The following is a 21,691-nucleotide window of genomic DNA, read 5'->3' on the forward strand; positions in this document are numbered from 1 at the left end:
AAAGGTTTGGGTTTTTTTAGGGTGGGAGTGGGAGACTGTCCGGCTGGTTAGGTGGTCTGTGAAATTTTTTTTAATGATAAAGTGGTCCTTGGTGTGGAAAAGTTTGAGAACCTCTGCACAACAGAATAAAAACGACCACATCTAGAACCAGTAGATCCACATGGGTCAATGCACGTGTTCCTTCTAATGGTCCATATGTTGATGGTTTATAACATGTAAATGGTTTCAGATATCAATATAGTTCAGTGTTTCTCAACCTTAGGGTCGGGACCCCACATGGTGTCGCCTGAAATTTCTAGTAATTCATAAAAATAAAAACTTACTAATAAAAATCTGTGTTGAGTTGATAGACCCAATCCAAACTGTGGTTGTGAAACTGCAGCACTGTGGTTCTGTTTATTTGTCAAATGTTCATTGTGGTCAGTTTCAGATGCTGCAGCTCTTTCATAATTCATAGTTTCAGTTCTTGTTTGTTCAGTATTAATTGTCAGCCTTGTAAATCACAGCTGGACTGACTGTACATATCCTGACCAAGGAAAATCACATTCTCCCTTTGTGCAGTAATCTACACCTGGATGTACTGCCTCCATCCACAATAATATGCATTATATAGACTAAATGTCCTCTAAAATTAACCTGGATTTGAAACAGAGGATAGAAAACTATTACAGGATCAAAACAAATTAATTTTAGCAAAAAAAAAAAAAAGTGTCTGTTTTGAAATGTGTGGGGTCACCAGAAATTTGTGATGTTAAAATGGGGTCAGGAGTAAAAAAAAAAGTTTGGAAACCACTGATCTAGTTCCTATTGATCACTGATCGAAGTCATATATGGACTGTGACTGGATGAGTTGAGTTCTCCTCCAGTGAAAGTCCCGCCCACTTCTATAGTTAGATTGATGTGCATCCAGACCACAGGACTGGAACATAGAACAGAACCAGGACTGGAGCATAGAACAGAACCAGACAACCTCACATATTCAGCTGGTTCTGATCCACATAGAGCAGACGCTGTCGTACAGGGACACTGGTTCTGTTTCAACTAAATGAGGCGTTCATGGTTCATTCATGCGTCGACTGAATCCGGTTCCTGCGGTCTGAGCTGTTTTTCGTTCCTCTTCCTCTTTAATCGTCCTCCTTGTGCGTTTCCAACATTTCAAGAGTCTTCAATCAACTTCCTGTGTAAGTGTGAATAATGCGTTGCCGTGGAAACAGTGTTCACTTTGCAGCATCGTCAAGGTCGTACGTCTGAGCCCACTGATGGTTTTACTGGATGTGTTTTAGTAAAACTCTGCGGTCTGTAACGTTCTGTGGGCTGTAGGGGGCGCTGTCACTGAACATGATGGTGTCGCTTTCTGTTTTCACGCCTCCTCAGGTTTCATTTTCTGCCTGTTATCGACTTCAGACATAAGTAAAACCTCTAATAATTGATCCTGTCATTCAACTTTTATGTCTCAGCAGAGCTGCAGATCTCATTCATACAGGAAATACTCTAATAAACACTAATAAAAAAACAAAATTAAACAGTAAAAGAATGAAGAGGATTTAATTTGGATGATGTTCATGATGTTTCTACAGCTAATGTTTAGTTTTTTTTAATCACTGACCCTTAAATACTGTTAAAAACATCCTTAATGACATGTTTTATGTCTGAAATTGAATGACTTTTCCTGAAATTAAACCTGAAATGGGAATAAAAGTCTTTTAAATTCGTAAACTTTTATAAAGGGAGATAAAAATATTTGATTCTGTTTCAGTTTTAATGACCATCTGTTTCTGTTTTGTTTTCATGTCTGAGGTACAAACAGGATGTGATATTATAAGAAAGTAAATGCTTTTTTGATGTAAAACCTTAAAAATAGACTCACTTTTCTCTGAAACATTGATTTATGATGAATCACCTTTATTTGTGAGACTGAAGATTTAGCTTTTTAGTCTAAATAGATTTAATCTGAATAGGTTGCTAATGTGTAGAAAATCAGTTTTCAGAATTAAAAGAGTTCTTGCAAAAATCTTCAATAATATGGATCATTTTTCTTTGTCTGGTTCATGTACAGTAGAGCTGTCAAACATATGGCCCGAGGCCCAAAACCAGCCCACCAAACGGTCCAATCCGGTGCAGTCCAGTCCAATCCGGTCCATGGGATGAAAATTACACTGAAGATATTATCAATAACAGATGTTGAAATCATTTTAGTTCAGGTTCCACATTCAGACCAACCGATCTCAAGTGGATCAGAAGCAGTCAAATAATTACAGAATAACCGATAAATAATGACAAATACAACAAATAATAACACATTTTTCTTTGAGTTTAAAAAAGTAAAACTAGAAAAGCACTCACAGAGCGCAGACCTCTGCCAAAGAAGATCACCCCCACCCCACCCCCGATCACCACCAAAATTTAATCATTTGTTCCTTGTGCCAGTATCAGCATTTCCTGAAATTTTCATCCAAATCAGTCCATAACTTTTTGAGTTATCTTGCAAACAGACAGACAGACAAACAAACAAACAAACAAACCAACGCCAGCAAAAACATAACCTCCTTGGTGGAGGTAATACCAGGATGAAAATGTTTACACACTGCAAAAATCTAAATCTTCCCAAGTGTATTTTTCTCATTTCTAGTCCAAATATCTCATCACACTTAAAATCAAACAGAATCACCTACAGAGGAACTTTTCAGTCAGATATAAGAACTGATTTATAGACAATACGTAGACCTGAAAAATCTGATTTCAACAAATCCAAGATCATTTTCACTTGTTCCATTGGCAGAGTTTTTTTGTTTGAATTAAGCAAAAAAAATCTTGAATTAAGCAAAAAAACATTTGTTGAATTTCGTCCAATAAACTGTTCAAACCTGTCTGATATTCTTCCACAGCCTCTGTTCAGATGACTGAACATGAATCAGATACATTAACATGTGCTTTCTTCTTCTGTGGTGTCGTTGTCAGCACGGGCCCAAGTTGTCACTGTATCTGTATGAGATGCTCCACGACCACAAGGACGAGTTGAGTAAAGACGAGCAGAACGCCGTGGGCGTGTTCATGACCTCGCTGAAGCTGTGCGGTCATCGCTGCATCCCAGCCAACACGCCGCACAAACAGGACCTACTGAAGGCCATGAATCAGGTAAAAGTGCCATGGAAACCTGACGGAGAAGTATGTGTTTAACAACAGGAGGGTACGGGGAAATACACTGTAAAAAAAAAAAAAAAAAAAAAAAAAGGAGAGATGTACAGGCAAATACACTGTAAAAAAGAAGGTACAGGTAAATACACTGTAAAAAGGAGAGAAGGTATGGGCAAATACACTGTAAAAAGGAGAGAAGGTACGGATAAATACACTGTTAAAAAAGGAGAGAAGGTACAGGCAAATACACTGTAAAAAAAAAGGAGAGAAGGTATAGGCAAATACACTGTAAAAAGGAAAGAAGGTACAGGCAAATACACTGTAAAAAAAGGATGGAAGGTACTGGCAAATGCACGTAAAAAAGGGAGGGAAGGTACTGGCAAATACACTGTAAAAAGGAGAGAAAAACTTGAGAAAAAAGGAGAGAAAAAGAAGAAAAAATACACTTAAAAAGTTGAAAAACAAGAAAAAATACATAAAAAAGACAGAAAAACAAGATGAAATACACTTAAGAAAGGAGAGGAAAAACAAGATGAAATACACAAAAAAGGAAATAAAAGAGAGAAAAAATATGACCAAAATAAGACAAAAACAAGATTAAACATTTTTAGTGTAATTTTTGTATGTTGGCATATATTTTGTGAATTTTAATGTATTTTATTGCACAAAATTATGCTAAAATGAACTAAAATTCACAGAACAATATATTTAGCATATTTATTGTGTATTTAAGTGTATTTAGCATATTTCCTTGTATTTTAGAATATGTTTTGTGTATTTTAGTACATTTTAGCATATTTTTTGTGCATTTAAGGATTCCAGGAATCTGAAAAGTCCTGCCCCCTACTGGGAACTTAAATTAGGGAAACCTTTTGGTTTAGGGGAAGTTTTTTTTCCCGGGGAATTTAGGTGGAAACACACCAAGGTTTTTGAAAGTTCCTGGTAAATTAAAGGTCTGCAAACACCATCAAACATGTTCAAACCCTGTGTTTTTATTCACGCAGGACAAATTTAAATATGAAACAGAAGAGAAAACCAGTAAAGTGGCGTGGGAGAAGAAGATGTCCAACACTCAGAGGAAGTGAGTCTCATCTGACGTCAACGATCATCTGTTGAACTGCTCTGGGTTCCGTTCCGTTGACTCCAGTTCTGGTTCTGCTTTTGTTCTGGTTCTGGTTTCAGTCTGATCCAGAGGCTGGAGGGAAAGTCCAAAGACATCTCTAAGATCGCCGCTGACATCACTCAGAACGTGTCCCTGCGTCAAGGCATGGAGAGGAAGAAGGTGATCCAACACATCCGAGGCCTGTACAAGACGGACCTGAGCGCCAGCCGCCACTGGCAGGAGCTGGTCCAGCAGCTGACGCACGACAGGTGGGTGTGGCTCCAGCCCCGACCGCCAATCACAGACTGTTCACTGGGATGGAGGCTTTAGGGGCGGAGAAGACGTTACATGAGCTTTATGGTGTTTATGGTCATGGTCGTGTTTGCGTTTGCGTCCCAGGGCCGTGTGGTACGACCAGACATCCTACCCGACGTCGTGGCAGCTCGACCCGACCGAGGGCCCGAACCGTGAGCGGCGGCGGCTGCAGCGATGTTACCTCACCATCCCCAACAAGTACCTGCTGACAGACCGACGCAAACCCGAAGGTCAGTGAACGCCGTCTGAATCGTGTTGTAAACGCCGCATCGTAACGTCCTGTCCTTGAACTCAGCGTCAACGCCTCTGTTTCAGACGCCGTGAAGCCTCCTCTGTCCTTCCTGTTCGAGGAGAAAACCCACTCCTCATTCTCGTCGACTGTGAAGGACAAAGCCACCAGTGAACCCATCAGGTAGGAATCAAACAGGAAGTGACATCACACAGTGAACCCATCAGGTAGGAATCAAACAGGAAGTGACGTCACACAGCGAACCCTTCAGGTGGGAATCAAACAGGAAGTGATGTCACACAGTGAACCCTTCAGGTAGGAATCAAACAGGAAGTGACTTCACACAGCGAACCCTTCAGGTGGGAATCAAACAGGAAGTGACGTCACACAGTGAACCCATCAGGTAGGAATCAAACAGGAAGTGACGTCACACAGCGAACCCTTCAGGTGGGAATCAAACAGGAAGTGACATCACACAGTGAACCCATCAGGTAGGAATCAAACAGGAAGTGACATCACACAGCAAACCCTTCAGGTAGGAATCAAACAGGAAGTGACATCACCCTGGTACGTCATCAGCAACAGGAATAGAAAAATGATCAGATCAATAAGACGATGATACAACTTAAACTCTCATACGTGGGTATCAATAACTATCAGGCTCAAAACTACTATGTTTATATTTATGTTTACTATTTTTTTTCACATTAACCCTCTGGGGTCCAGGTGAGCGTAGTATACACACTTTACACTTCATATTATTAAAGGTCAGATTATTTTACACAATTTGTTTTGGCCAGAATTCAACAGTTGTTCATTTTTGTCTGATTTTTTAAAATTCTGATCCATCTACTAAAACCATCCCATAATAAACACCCTTCTACCAAGTGAGTACAAAATACAGACTGGCACATTTAACATTTGACCTAGAACCAAAAATAATAATGTATATCAACCAATGTTGGTGTTAATCACTGACAGATGACAGGAGGAAAATTAAAAAAAAAAAATAATAATAATAATACAATGTATATGTAGAACATTTAAGGGAAAAAAAGCTTTTTTTGTGTCTTCTGTATCAAAAAATGGTTTATTTCCATTACAAACATGTCATTTAAAGGGTTAAAAATATGACAGCTATTGAGTGTGTGGTATTTTTGCTTTATGGTTCAAATTGATGAAATACAAAAACAAAGTTAAAACCAGACTGTATGTAAGTCAAACGGACACTACTACAGCTGTGCAGATCTGTGAAGGAACTCAAACATTGTTCTGATCTAAGATGAACATTTTCAGCTGCTGCGTTCAGGTTCGTCTTTATCTACAGGTTTTTTCATTAATGGTTTTCTTTTCGTCTGTAGATTCACCAGACGGTGCATCAGCGTTGCCCCCTCCAGGGAGACGGCGGGGGAGCTGCTTCTGGGTAAGACTCATGTCTAAAGTCTAATGCTGCCTTCAGGTGCTATCGGGAAAACAATCCTTTTCACATGTGAATTCAAAATGCGTTGTGTTCAAGTGCTGTTGTTGTCGTTGTTAAATGAAAAATGTCTGATTCACAGTTTATCGTGACCTGATACTGGAATAAAACAGTTTTGGACGTGTTCATTTATCTGATATAGGCAGTTTTTGTGTTTTGTATAAATGTGTAAAGTCATAAACTAGCAACAGCAGAACGTTCATGAAAGCATCGTTTATCATCAGCTATGAATCCCTCGTTGCCATGTTAAAAAGGTCAAAGGTTTTGTTCATCTGGTGGATTAACGTTTATTGGACGTGACGGGGCGTTCATGTATAATCATTGAATTCATAACAAGTATTGACCATAATTCCCTTAGCACCTGAAGGCAGCATTAGTCCATCCAACCCCCTGGTCTTCTGTCCTTCAGGTAAATCTGGGATGTACTTCGTGGAAGACAACGCCGCCGACGCCGACAACCAGGTAAAGCCCATGGTTCGCTCTCCGCACGCGCTCCCTGCAAGTGGTGGTGGTGGGGGAGGGGGCGTGGCCACTGACGTCCAGGTGTCTTCTGTGTTTGGACAGAGTCTTCACGGGGAGACGGAGGCGCCGTCCTTCTCCTGGACGTACGAGGAGATCAAGGAGGTGCATAAGCGTTGGTGGCAGCTCCGAGACAACGCCGTGGAGATCTTCCTCACCAACGGACGGACACTGCTGCTGGCGTTTGACAACACCAAGGTGAGAGTGACGGGACGGCGCCGAAGCCACGCTTCAGTCTGAAACACGAAAAAAAAAAACAAAAAAACCACGTAGAACTGTACAAGATAATACTCAGGATAAATCTGTGTTTTATCTTCTATTTACACAAACAAAAGGCAGAAAAAGGTGATTTTTATTTATATGGTAATACTTTTCATTTGCATCATTTGTCAGGTAAAAATTTACCTATGTTTTGTTTGTTTTGTACTTTGTGGATTTGAAGTTTTGCACTTGGTTTTGTATTCATTCATTTTATTTGTATTATCTTTGGTTTGTCTGACTTCATACAGTATGACTTTATATCTAGTTGTGTATAGATAACTATTAAGGCTGTTATTATTTAGAAGGGGACAGGAAGTATCAGATTTTCTTCATCCTGCTCCTTTTCGATCATGGGCGTGTACATGTTTGTTCACCTGATGTTCTGCTGATGAAATGCACCACCATGAACCAAATAAATGAAATGAAAATGAAAATTAAATCTACTCATTGTGTGGAACTGAAGAATTGTAGCTTTAACAGAAGAATAAAATGAGTGAGGAAAAGCAGATTTAAATCATTAAAGATCACTTTTGTTTCAGGTTTCTTCAGCTTTTGACAGAGTATTAATATATATATTAAAAAAACACCAAGATGAAACAACATAAAAACAGAAACTTTTAAATTAGATGCATTAAAACCATCATTTTTTTGTTTTAAATCTTTTTATCCTCTTATATTGTATCAGTTTTTATCAGTTTTAGTTGATTTTTCTTCTTTCTTTCTTTTTTTTAAACTTATTTCTTCATATTCTGTATTTAATTTGTATCTTTGGGCAGTTTACCTTGACCTTGACCTCTTGACCCTTTAACTCCGCCCCCTCGTGGTCATTCACCTGTTGTTTTTTTCTCTCCCTCCAGTTCCGTGATGACGTCTACCATAACATCCTGACCTCTGACCTGCCCAACCTGTTGGAACACGGGAACATCACAGCGCTGACGCAGCTCTGGGGCTCCGGTCAGATCTCCAACTTTGAATACCTGACGCACCTGAACAAACACGCAGGACGCTCCTTCAACGACCTGATGCAGTACCCAGTGTTCCCATTCATCCTGAGGGATTACACCAGCGAAACACTGGACCTGCACGACAACGGCATCTACAGGTGAGGAGGAGGGGGGGAGGTAGAGGAGGAGGGGGAGGGGGAGGAAGAAGAGGACTAGAGGAGGGAGGAGGAGGATGTGGGTGTTCAGTCTGTGGCGTTGACTCTGTACATGTTTCTGTTCTTCTTCTTCAGGAACTTGGTCAAACCCATCGCCGTCCAGTCCAAGGAGAAAGAGGACCGATATGTCGACAACTACAGGGTAAGAACCAGAACCAGGACACGTCGGACCAGAACCAGGACAGAACTGAACCACATCGGACCAGAACCAGGACAGAACCGACCCACAACGGACCACAACCAGGACAGAACCGACCCACAACGGACCAGAACCAGGACAGAACCGACCCACATCAGAACAGAACCGACCCATATCAGACCAAAACCAGAACAGAACTGACTCACAGAAGAATAGACCCTTGGGATGTTCAGAGAGGAAAACAGCATTGTGTTGTTTGTGTTCTCTGCATTACTTGTGTACTTTTACTTTGCAGTACCTGGATGAGTATTTACTTGTGTACTTTGTGTACTTTTACTTTGCAGTACCTGGAGGAGTATTTACTTGTGTACTTTATGTACTTTTACTTTGCAGTGCCTGGAGGAGTGTTTACTTGTGTACTTTGTGTACTTTTACTTTGCAGTACCTGGAGGAGTATTTACTTGTGTACTTTATGTACTTTTACTTTGCAGTACCTGGAGGAGTATTTACTTGTGTACTTTATGTACTTTTACTTTGCAGTGCCTGGAGGAGTGTTTACTTGTGTACTTTGTGTACTTTTACTTTGCAGTACCTGGAGGAGTATTTACTTGTGTACTTTATGTACTTTCACTTTGCAGTACCTGAAGGAGTATTTATTTGTGTACTTTGTGTAATTTTACTTTGCAGTACCTGTAGGAGTATTTACTTGTGTACTTTGTGTACTTTTACTTTGCAGTACCTGAAGGAGTATTTATTTGTGTACTTTGTGTACTTTTACTTTGCAGTACCTGTAGGAGTATTTACTTGTGTACTTTGTGTACTTTTACTTTGCAGTACCTGGAGGAGTATTTACTTGTGTAGTTTGTGTACTTTTACTTTGCAGTACCTGGAGGAGTATTTACTTGTGTACTTGTACTTTGCAGTACCTGTAGGAGTATTTACTTGTGTACTTGTACTTTGCAGTACCTGGAGGAGTATTTACTTGTGTACTTGTACTTTGCAGTACCTGTAGAAGTATTTACTTGTGTACTTGTACTTTGCAGTACCTGGAGGAGTATTTACTTGTGTACTTGTACTTTGCAGTACCTGTAGAAGTATTTACTTGTGTACTTGTACTTTGCAGTACCTGGAGGAGGAGTATAAGAAGGGTCTCCGTGACGACGACCCCATGCCCCCGGTGCAGCCCTACCACTATGGCTCTCATTACTCCAACAGCGGCACCGTCCTCCACTTCCTGGTCCGGATGCCTCCGTTCACTAAGATGTTCCTGGCCTACCAGGGTGAGTTACTATGGCAACGGGTCCAGGACGACCACGAGGAGCCGAGGAGGTGTGAAGATGAATCTAACACATGTTAAAACACAGATGTGATGTCATCGATGTGTTAAACAGGTTAAAAACTCTGGAACCAGACCTTGAATGCACCACGTTGTCATTGGTTCTTTTCCGTTTCTTCTCTGATGATTCGTTTCCATTGACGCGTCGTCCTGTCGTAGTCCACGGCGTCTTTTCACTGGTCCTACGTGTGTCCCTCTGTGGGTTCCTCTGTGGGTTCGTTTGGTTCCGGTCCAGTCTGTAATGACGTTTGTGTTTTCATTAGACCAGAGCTTCGACATTCCCGACCGGACCTTCCACTCCATGAACACCACGTGGCGTCTGTCGTCCTACGAGTCCATGACGGACGTGAAGGAGCTGATCCCAGAGTTCTTCTACCTGCCAGAGTTCCTGGTCAACAGAGAAGGTCCGTCCTCATTTAAGCCTTTATTTAAGCCTTTTATTACTGAGCCACTTCTGGATCTGTTCTCAGATGGAGGTGGAAGTACAGCCAAGGAAGACTAGAATCTATAATCTAATCTAATCTACAATCTAATCTATTACAGTTTTTACATATAAAAGTAAATACAATGACCAATGGAAACAGTCCATAGGATTCCAGTGTTGTCGCAGTTTTAAGTGTTTTTAGTGCTTTTAAGTATTTTTTACTGTTTCAAATGTTTATAATCATTGTTAAGTGTTTCAAGTGTTTTTTAGTGTTTTAAGTGTTTTTAAACGTTTTAAAATGTTCAAGGGTTTTTACTGTTTTTAAATGTTTTTAACCGGTTTTTAGTGTTTTTAAGCGTTTTAGAGTGTTTTAAGGGTGTTTTAGTGTTTTTCAGTGTTTTAATCGCGTGTTTTCTAATCGCTCTAAGGTAATAATCATCTGGTTGCTGACGCCCACATGTCTGATGTGAGGTCTTCTGGTCTTTGCAGGGTTCGACTTCGGCGTGCGTCAGAACGGCGAGCGAGTGAACCACGTCAACCTGCCGCCGTGGGCGCGGAACGACCCCGCCTCTTCATCCTGATCCACCGCCAGGCGCTGGAGTCGGACCAGGTGTCGCAGACGCTGTGCCAGTGGATCGACCTGGTGTTCGGCCTCAAGCAGAAGGGGAAGGCGGCGGTCCAGGCCATCAATGTCTTCCACCCCGCCGTAAGCCCCGCCCACTTCCACAATCGCCGTTGTGAATGGGGCGGGGCTTTGCAGTTCTCACGGGTTGTTTTTTTTTTGGGTTCTTCAGACCTACTTCGGCATGGACGTGTCGGCGGTGGAGGACCCGGTTCAGCGCCGAGCCTTGGAAACCATGATCAAGACGTACGGGCAGACGCCGCGGCAGCTGTTCAGCGCCTCCCACATCAGCAGGGCCGGCCCCAAACTGATGATGGAGGGCGAGCTGCCGGCGGCCATGGGGCTGCTGGTCCAGCTGGCCTTCAGGGAAACCAGGGAGCAGGCCAAGGAGATCATCTGCCCGGTAAGACCACGCCCACACGCCAACCCGCCTCCACAGACCTGTTTACACCGACATTACCAGGGACTTTATTTACCAGGGATTTTAATTACCAGGGTTTTATTCACCTGGTGATTAATTAAAGTTCCTGTTCATCTGTGTGGTTTGGGTTTCCGACTCAAAGTTCCATAAACGTTCATGAGATCAGACTCTGTCGTTTCCAGTCGTAGATTCAAATGCTGCCTTCAGGTACCGTCAGAAAGATGAACCTTTCCACTTGTGAATTTGAAATTTGCGTTGTGTTCAAGTGCTTTTGTTGTTGTAGTGAAATGAAAAATTACAAAAACACAATATACAGTGACCTGATACTGGAGCAAAACAGTGTAGGATGAGTTCATTCATCTGATGCAGGTTTTTTTTTTTTTTTTTTTTTAATTGTTTATACTATTACAGAAGTGTATTGCATTCACATGGAAAAATAAAAATCGGCTCTAGATAATTATGTCGTTATTTCAGAAAAACAGACGATTTTCTTTTTTTCTTTCACAGTTATTTTTTGAGATTTTTTACAGCAGTAGTGCAAAAACAAATCTAAACAATAGGAATTGTTTTTATACAGAACAGAACATATACAAAACACATATGCAACAAAAAAAAAAACCAAACAAACAACAAAAAAAACATCACAAAGCACCTATCGTCCTGAACAAATGTAACAGAGTTTGTGAGACGCAAACTTCCATTTAAACATAGGTACAAAATATCACTGAGAGAAGAGGACGAAGAAAAAAAGGGATATATATATATATATATATATATATATATATATATATATATATATATACAGACATATATCTGTACGTGCACACATACACATCATCCACATACACCTAAATACAAACGCATACACACATACATATGAAATGCGCCGATTTTATTTTTTCATAGTCTGATCGTTTCCAGTCGCAGATTCAAATGCTGCCTTCAGGGGCCGTTGGAAAGATGAACTTTTCCACTTGTGAATTTGAAATTTGCGTTGTGTTCAAGTGCTTTTGTTGTTGTAGTGAAATGAGAAATGACTGAAACACAATGTGTGATGACCTGATACTGGAGTAAAACCATTTTGGACCAGTTCATTCATCTGATACAGGTTTTTGTTTTTTTTTAATTGTTTATACTATTACGGAAGTGTATCGCATTCACATAGAAAAATAAAAATCGGCTCTAGATAATTATCTCGTTAGTTCAGAAAAACAGAGCCGATTTTAATTTTTTCATAGTCTGTTTGATCAGTGTGTTTGTTCTGTGAGCTGTAACACTTTTTAATATGAAAACTGAATTTCCTACATTTACTGTCAACAACAGCGCTCATATTTGGAAGAGGATGGATTAGTTTGCCGCTGAATTAATGAGATAATTATTTCATAATTACAAGAAACAGTTTTATGGGGGAAAAAAATCAGCTCTGTTTTTACGAGATAATTCAGTCTATCTCGTTAATTTATGTAAATGCAATACGCTTCCGGAATACTAAAAATAAATAAATAAATAAATAAATAAAAATTAAAGCATCGTTTATCATTGGCCATGAATGCGTTGTTGTTTATGTTGAAAAGGTCAAAGGTCATTTCATCTCGTAGATCAACTTTGTCCCCAGTTCTCCAGTGGAAAATACAACATGAGGGGGCGCTCATGTCCAGTTTTCCAGTTCATAACTAGTATTTCCCATAATTCCCACAGTACCTGAAGGCAGCATAAGTCCTGCTGAATTTCTTCTGAGTGTGTTCGTTCGATGACGTCCAGGTTCTTCTGAGTGTTTTGTCAAATACCTTCGTAGAATATTTACACCCAAATGTAAAAGCTTTTATAAAATGTGGTTCGTGTTCTGAAAGGTTCAGTTTTATCTGAAATTTAACATAAGAACAAGTAGATTTTAAGTCAAAACAGAAACTATCATTAGCCTCTTTTCCACCAACTTTACCAGGAACTTTTATTTCCAGGGATTTATTTTCCCTGGTAAATTAATACCTGTTCATCTCTAGTATGTGTTTTGTGTATTTTAGTGCATTTTAATGTATTTTAACATATATTTGTGTTTTGGGGTTTTTTTTTTGTGTATTTTAGCATATTCGTGTGTACTTCAGTGCATTTTAGTACATTATTTTTGCATTTTAGCATAGTTTTGTGTATGTTATGCATTTAAATAATTTTTTGTGTATTTTCATGCATTTTAATGTATTTTAGCATATATTTGTGTATTTTGGTATTTTTTTTAGTGTATTTTAGCATATTCTTTTGTACTTAAGTGCATTTTAGTAAAATTTTAGTTTATTTTGGTACATTATTTGTGCATTTTAGCATATTCTTGTGTATATTATGTGTTCAAAATACACAAAGAAATTATTTAATGTTTTTTTGGATGTTTTTTGTGTATTTTAGGACATTATTTGTGTATTTTAGTGCATGAGGCCCAGGCTCTTTTGATGGTATTGATCAAATGTTTGCCGTTGTGTCCACGTCTTGTAGTTTTTCTCTTTTTTTTTTTTTTTTTTTTTTCTCCATTTTCCAATTGATCTAAACTCAAACCAAGTGAATGTTGTAGAAATGGAATAAACCAGTTCACAGATGCCATTGGGTTAAACGTGGGGGCAGTGAACTGAAGTGTGGAACGCTGATAGTGGGTTCCACCAATCAGCGTTTGTCAACATACAGCTCCACCCCCAAGAATTCCAGGAATCTGAAAAGTCCCGCCCCGTACTAGGAACTTTAATTAGGGAAAGTTTCAGATTGAGGGGGATTTTTTTACCAGGTAAATTTCCTGTGTTGTTATCCCCGCACCCACCAGAGCCCACTGCCCTGGATCAAAGGTCTGAAGTGGGGGGAGTACGTGGGCTCCCCCAGCGCCCCAGACCCGGTGGTCTGCTTCAGCCAACCCCATGGGGAGAGGTTTGGGTCCCTGCTGGCCCTGCCCACCAGAGCCATCTGTGGACTGTCCCGCAAGTTCTGCCTCATGATGATCTACAGCAAAGAGCAAGGTATGACCCGGGGGGGGGGGGGGGTCAACACGGAAAGATAAACAGGTCAATGTCACATTAAAGCCAATAAACAGCATCGACTATATTTGACCTTTAAGGCCTTAAATGTGGATCTGAGTCAGAAAACTCTGATCGACAGTTTATTTAAAAGATCAGATTGAATGTGTTCAAACTTACATCCATTAATAAGATTAGAACTGAAAAATAAATGAACACAAACAAATGAACTGAAAAACAAATTAACTGAAAAATAAACGAACAAAAAGAAATGAACAAAAAGAAATGAACAAAAAGAAATGAACAAAGTGCTGTTCAGTGTATACGATGTGTGTATGAAGTGTTATTACATGTACAGGGTGGGGAAGCAAAATTTACAATGAACATTTAGTTGTTTTTTCTCAGCAGGCACTACGGCAATTGTTTTGAAACCAAACATATACTGATGTCATAATCATACCTAACACTATTATCCATACCTTTTCAGAAACTTTGGCCCATATGAGTAATCAGGAAAGCAAACGTCAAAGAGTGTGTGATTTGCTGAATGCACTCGTCACACCAAAGGAGATTTCAAAAATAGTTGGAGTGTCCATAAAGACTGTTTATAATGGAAAGAAGAGAATGACTATGAGCAAAACTATTACCAGAAAGTCTGGAAGATACTATTAAAGAAGAATGGGAGAAGTTGTCACCCAAATATTTGAGGAACACTTGCGTAAGTTTCAGGAAGCGTGTGAAGGCAGTTATTGAGAAAGAAGGAGGACACATAGAATAAAAACATTTTCTATTATGGACATTTTCTTGTGGCAAATAAATTCTCAAGACTTTCAATAAACTAATTGGTCATACACTGTCTTTCAATCCCTGCCTCAAAATATTGTAAATTTTGCTTCCCCACCCTGTGTGTGTGTATATATATATATATATATATATATATTTTTTTTTTTTTTTTTTTTGTTTTTTGGGGGGGGGGGGGGGGGGGGGGGGTTGCTCACTTTGATGATTATTTTCTTTTTATTATTTTATTCATTTCTTTCATTATTCTCTTAGTTCTGTTCACTTTTTTGTTCATTTTGACAATGCCTTTCCTCTTTTTTTTTATTTAAATAATTTCCTTGATGATTCTCTTCATTTTTTGTTGAGTATTTCACTCATTTTTTGTTATTTTGTTGATTATTTTATCCATTTTGTTGATTATCCAGTTCATTTATTAATTTTTATTTTGTTTATTATTCATCATTCCTAATTTTAATGATGATTTCCCCATTTACTATTATTATTATTATTATTATTATTATTATTATTATTATTATTATTATTATTATTATTATTATTATTTTGTTAATTATTTTATTCATTTTTGGCCACTCCATTTTATTGTTTAATTTCTTCATTTTGTTGATTATTATGTTGATTATTTTGTTAATTTTGTTTGTTTTCTTCATTTTTTTCTCATTTTAATGGTTATTTGTTCTTTTCTTTTATTATTCTTTTAATTTTCTGGATTATTCTTTGTACTTATGTTTGGTACTTTTATTTGGGGTTGACGTTGTTTAACAGATTTATGCCCAAAAAACTAACGTTTTTACAGTTTTTTGGGGGAAGTTTTTAGAACAGTTTTTTTGATGGATGACATTTTAGTTCTGAATCTGAAGGTGGTTTTAACTCGTGCTCTAAGTAATGATAAAACTTTAACCTTCGCGTTCTCCGGTGGGCGTTGGGTTGATGTTGTGGATCGTTCCTGTGGTTTTGCGCAGGCGTTCGGAGCATGCACAGTACTGACATCCAGTGGTCAGCCATATTGAGTTGGGGATACGCCGACAACATCCTGCGTCTGAAGAGCAAACAGAGCGAACCGCCCATCAACTTCATCCAGTGTTCGCAGCTTCACCAGGTACAGGCGGCATTTGAACCGGCAACCGACACTGGTTTTACATCAGTAATGACATCATGAGCATCAAAAACTGAAACATATGTCATTTTTATGTTTTGACGTCTCCTCTTCTTCACGATGTGTTTAATTAAACTATTATTCGACTCAAACACTGGAGACATTAAAGAACAGGCCATAATATGACAAATAATCGTCAAAGTTCTACAGAAACGTAACAAAACAATTAATAAAGCAAACAAAAATAACCAAAAAATACCGAATTATTGATGATATAAATGAAAATGAGAAATAATATGATAAATTTACCCCCAAAAATTAAGAAAAAATTTATAAAAAATTTACAAAAACTGAAAAACTTAACAAAAATGTTCAAATATTGAAATGAATTGAACAAAATAACCGACAAACTGAATGTTACTGAAAAAATAATGTTACAAAAATTAATACAAGTTCAACAAAAAAAAAATGAACAAAAAATTTCCAAAAACTAAAAAAAAAATAAAAACAACTCAACACAATTGTACAAATATTGAAATGGATTGAACAAAATAACTGACAAACTGAATGTTTGTGAAATAATGTGTAACAAAATTAATACAATTTCAACTAAAATGTTAACAAAACAATGAGTAAAATGACCAAAAATGGCAGCATTATTGATAATTTTAAAAAAGTATTTAAAAAAAATCTAAAATTCATTTTTTAAGTGAAAATATTAACAAAAAGTTTACAAAAACTGAAAAAAATAGGAACACGTTAACAAAAATGTACCAAAAACAAACCTTTTTGGTAAAATGAAGAAAAATTAGCAGAAGTTCTGCAAAAAAATTCACCAAACAATTTAAAAACCAAACAAAAACAGCCATAAAAGAAACACTGCAAAATTATTGATTATATAAATGAGAATAAAAAATATGCAAAATTTACAGAAAATAATGATTTTTTTAAATTAATAAAACTGAACAAATAAACAAAAATGTACAAAAATTTAAAAGCCATGACAAAATGAATGAAAATTTTTTTTAAAAAATGTGAAAAATTTATCAAAATCAGTACATCTGCAAAAATTAACAAAACCAAACAAAAATACCCCAAAAATTGTGAAATTAGTAATAATTTAAAATGAAAAATAATATGCAAAATTAACAAAAAAAAGATTATTAAAAAATTTACAAAAACTGAAAAAAAAAATCACCAAAATAACTGATAAATGAATGTAAATGAAAAAATAACTTGTAAAACGAACATAAATCCATATAAATTTTCCAAAAATCAACCATTTAGTTAAAGTTAAATGTCTAGAACACATGTGGGTTTTTAACGGTTAAACTGACATAAACCTTCATTTCTCTGGGACATAAAAACACCTGATGTTTTCCTGTTAATGTTCTGAGCGTCGTCTCGGTCCGTCCTCCGAGTCGACTGGCGTTTTGAGTAACCGACCAATCAGGCGCCGGCGCCGTGTGCGTGTCTCGTCAGGTGACCAGCTGTGCCTGGGTTCCCGACGGATGCCAGCTCTTCACCGGCAGCAAGTGTGGAGTCATCACCGCCTACAGCAACCGCTTCACCAGCACCACGGTGGGTTTCCATGGCGACGTCCCCCTTTAACCTCCCGCCTCCGCACCGACACCCCTCCCCCTCCTCTTCCTCCTCCTCCTCTTCCTCCTCTGCTCTCGTTCTCGGCTTCATTACTCCATCACCGCTGCCCTTAAACACATTCACACTGAACCATGCGTGGATTGGACTCGGTCAGACCCCCCCCCACCCCCCCAGGACTCTGTGGAGGGGCTTTTAACACCAACTGAGAGGTGCTTTGTACAGATTTAGAAACTGTAAAAAAAAAACAACCTAAACCCAGTCAAACAGATACGTGTGGATTTTTAACGCTACGTTCACACTGAAGGTAAAATGATCCAAATCTGACATTTCACTCATACCCAGGTTTATGTTGTATCCTATTTTCTGAAGTGCATGTGAACGCACCACACCTGATTGTTACAGTTATCAGATTATTAACAGTTATCAGATTTATATGATCGTGTAAACAGACTCAGGGAGGGGGTCGGACTGTGGGATTGGTAGATTTTATTCTTTTTAATCAGAGGTCAAAGGTCAGAGGACGGTGTATTTTATTCAGACGTTAAACCTCTGGGACACACGCAGATGTTAAATGTATTATTATGTTTATTCTGTTTTACTTGGTATTTTTATTTCATTGTTTTTAATTGTACAGCTGTTTTTATGTCTTTTTAATCTATTCTTGTATTTTTCTTTTATTTTTGGTTTTCCCCTGTAAGTCGCTTTGGAAAAAAAGCGTCTGCCAAATGCGTAAATGTAATATAAAATAGACTCAACCGGAATAAAAACTCCAGCTGAGTCTGGATTTTTGCGTCATTTCCAGACTTTTTCCCTCTGGACCAGGGGTGTGAAACATATGGTCCGTGGACCAAAACTGGCCACTAGAGGGCCCGATCTGGTCCAGAGGATGGATACGAAATGAACAAAAATTATACTGAAAATATAAACAATAAAAGATGTTAAAATCCTGTTAGTTCAGGTTCCACATTCAGACCAGTAGGATAGGATCTAAAGCGGATCAGAACCAGGAAAATAAGAACAGGAACATGTAAATAATAACAGCAGATTTTTCATTTTTTGTGATTAAAAAGTAAAAGCATAACTGTACCAATATTCAGTTATCATTTATACATGTTCATTCTAATGTACAGATACAGTGGATCTACAAACACACATTATTTAATAACAGACAGAATATGGTCCAATGTTGCTGATTTGAGACATTTCAGGTTGTTTAGATTATTTCATATTATTTGTAAAAGAATAATAAATGTAAACAGTTTCATCATGTAATTTTACATGAGTAAAACAAAGAAACATTAGTATTTGTCATTATTTATAGTTTATTCTGTTCTTATTTGACTAGTTCTGATCCACTTTAGATCAAATTGGTCTGAATATTGAACCTGAACTAGAACGTTTGACACTTTTTTTCTGTTATTATCTGAAGTGTAATTTTTGTATTTTGCATATTAAATAGGGATTTAAATATTGGACCCTTTTGCGGGCTGGTTTTGGCCCATGGGTCACATGTTGGACCACCCTGCTTTAGGAGGTCAAAAGTTAAGTTTGACGTCTTTATTTTTGGTGTGAAAACAGTACAGTCGGTCCGTCGTCCGTGCTTTTAAAGACCTTGTCCGTCTGTAATTCTGTGGTGTGGTTTGTCCTGTGCAGCCGTCGGAGATGGAGGTGGAGTCTCAGGTGCATCTGTACGGACACACGGCGGAGGTGACGGGGCTGTTCGTCTGTAAACCCTACAGCATCCTGATCAGCGTCAGCAGAGACGGAACCTGCATTCTCTGGGACCTCAACAGGTCAGTGTGGGACCGGAACTAGTCTGACCCGACCCAGATAGAACCCACATACCGCTGAGGTCCAACCTCGTGTCCACGTCCACTGTGTCCGAGCGACCATCTGCACCACACAGGATCTATGTCACCCAGTCAGAACCAGAACAGAACCATGAAAATGACATGTATATGTTTATTTGGACCTTAAATGATCCAAGTTAAAGGGTTTAGAGCCAGGTCTCATTAAAAATATGAACAAAGAATAATAATAGTAAGAAGAAGAAGAGTGATATTAACAGCTATTATTTATTTATTTATTTATTCAATCCTTCCGGTATCCAGGTGAACATATTATATGCACTTTACACTACATGTTATTAAAAGTCAGATCATTGTTCGCAGTTTGTTTTAGGTCAGAATTTAAAAATTGTTCATTTTTTACATGATTTTTTTTTTTTTTAATTCTGATCCATCCACTAAAGCCAACCCATAATAAACAGTGTTAAATTCCTACACTACTTCTGTCATTAACACACTTAACACTTGACCTTGAACCAAAAGTTATAATAATATGAACCAATGTTGGTTTTAATAACTGACATATGACAGGAGGGAAAAAAAATGTTTTTTGCAAAAAAAATGCAATGCAATGCATTGTTGATTATTTTGTTCATTTTGTTGAATATGTTTATTATTGTCTTCAGTTTTGTTTGTTTTGTTGATTATGAGTTTTATTGTAACTTTAATGTATTTATTATAAAGTTACAACTGGATTGAATGAAGGGTTAAACGTCCTTCAGTTTAAGCTCAAACACTGAAACTGACAGTTTGACCTCCAACCAAAAATAATAATAAATATGAACCAATGAATAAAAAAACAATACAGTTTTTATGTAGAATATTGAAAAAAACTGTTTTTGTGTTTGTTTGTTTTTAATCTAAATCTATGGTTTATTTTATTACAAACCTGTCATTTAAAGGGTTAAAATATGACAGTTATTGAATATTTGGTATTTTTTGTTTAAGGCTCAAGTTGATGAAATAGAAAAAAAGCTAAAACCAAACTGTATGAAACCTTTCTTACATGACTGTCCTGGTGCATATTATTATGGGATGTAGGTGATTAAAGGTGGTTCACTCTAGTTGGACTGAACGGGGACATTTGTGTGTGTGTGTGTGTGTGTTTCTACAGGTTGTGTTACGTTCAGAGTCTGACAGGACACAAAAGTCCAGTGACGGCGGTTTCAGCCAGTGAGACCACCGGAGACATCGCCACTGTCTGCGACTCAGGTGAGGGGTCCAGAACTAACCCAGAACTGGACTGGAACTGACCCCGAACCGGACCAGAACTGAACCGGACCAGAACTGGACTGGAACTAACCCAGAACCGGACCAGAACTGACCCGGAACCGGACCAGAACTGGACTGGAACTGACTCAGAACTGGACCAGAACTGACCCGGAACCAGACCAGAACTGAACCAGAATTGACCCAGAACTGGACTAGAATTGGACCAGAATTGACTCAGAACTGACCTAGAGCTGGACCAGAATTGACCTGGAACTGGACCGGAACCGGTCCAGTTGGTTCCACTCTGTAATGGAACAGATGACAGTTAGATTAAATTTAGATGTAAAAGACAAAAATATGAAACGAAAATGAGACGAAAAGACAAAAAAAAAAAAAAAGAGGTGAAAAAAAGAACAAAAATGAGACAAATGAAAATGACAACTAATGAAAATCAGTTCAAAAACCATTAACTAAATAATTAACAAAACAGAAAAAAGCTAAAAATATAAACAAAAACAGATGAAAATTAGACCAAATAGATAAAAATGAGACAAACGACAAAAATTTGATGGAAAACAAGCAAAAAACAAGAGAAATAAGACAAAAATGAAAAAAAGACACAAGAAATGCAAGAAATTAAAGGACGAAAACTAAACAACACAGCGTTATCTCAGATTTATCTGTTCTTTACAGTAAGAAAAAAAATTGAAGGAAATGAAATGGAAATTATAAAAATATAAAATATACCAAAAGTTTTTACAACATTAAGAGACACAAATGCGAAAACAGATGTAAGAAAAGAAATAAAAAAGTCTAAAACAGTAACACAAAATGAAAAATTAGATGAAAAACAAAACTTAGACAAAATTAGACTAAAATTAAATGGAAACAGAACAACAAAAAAGAACAAAACTGGACAAATTTGACACAAAACTAGACAAAAACAGCGGTATCTCAGATTTATCTTCTGTTCTTTACAGCAAGAAAAAATGAAAATCGGATCAAAA

The 21,691-nt window shown here is 37.9% G+C and overlaps 1 protein-coding gene across 1 annotated transcript in view; it reads left to right on the plus strand.

The window, feature by feature from the left end:
* The window catches only part of lyst (lysosomal trafficking regulator), a 145,556-nt gene that overhangs the window by 121,066 nt on the left and 2,799 nt on the right, over nt 1-21,691 (plus strand). The window contains 20 exon segments of the mRNA XM_030155355.1: nt 2,959-3,135; nt 4,140-4,216; nt 4,318-4,506; nt 4,637-4,782; nt 4,868-4,964; nt 6,143-6,204; nt 6,668-6,720; nt 6,823-6,975; nt 7,896-8,140; nt 8,273-8,339; nt 9,460-9,616; nt 9,936-10,076; nt 10,586-10,660; nt 10,663-10,802; nt 10,891-11,121; nt 13,943-14,132; nt 15,890-16,026; nt 17,506-17,604; nt 19,279-19,418; nt 20,587-20,684. Coding sequence (XP_030011215.1) covers nt 2,959-3,135; nt 4,140-4,216; nt 4,318-4,506; nt 4,637-4,782; nt 4,868-4,964; nt 6,143-6,204; nt 6,668-6,720; nt 6,823-6,975; nt 7,896-8,140; nt 8,273-8,339; nt 9,460-9,616; nt 9,936-10,076; nt 10,586-10,660; nt 10,663-10,802; nt 10,891-11,121; nt 13,943-14,132; nt 15,890-16,026; nt 17,506-17,604; nt 19,279-19,418; nt 20,587-20,684 — 2,674 coding nt within the window.

The sequence above is a fragment of the Sphaeramia orbicularis genome, chromosome 15, assembly GCF_902148855.1.
Source record: "Sphaeramia orbicularis chromosome 15, fSphaOr1.1, whole genome shotgun sequence".
In the NCBI taxonomy this organism is placed as follows: Eukaryota; Metazoa; Chordata; class Actinopteri; order Kurtiformes; family Apogonidae; genus Sphaeramia; species Sphaeramia orbicularis.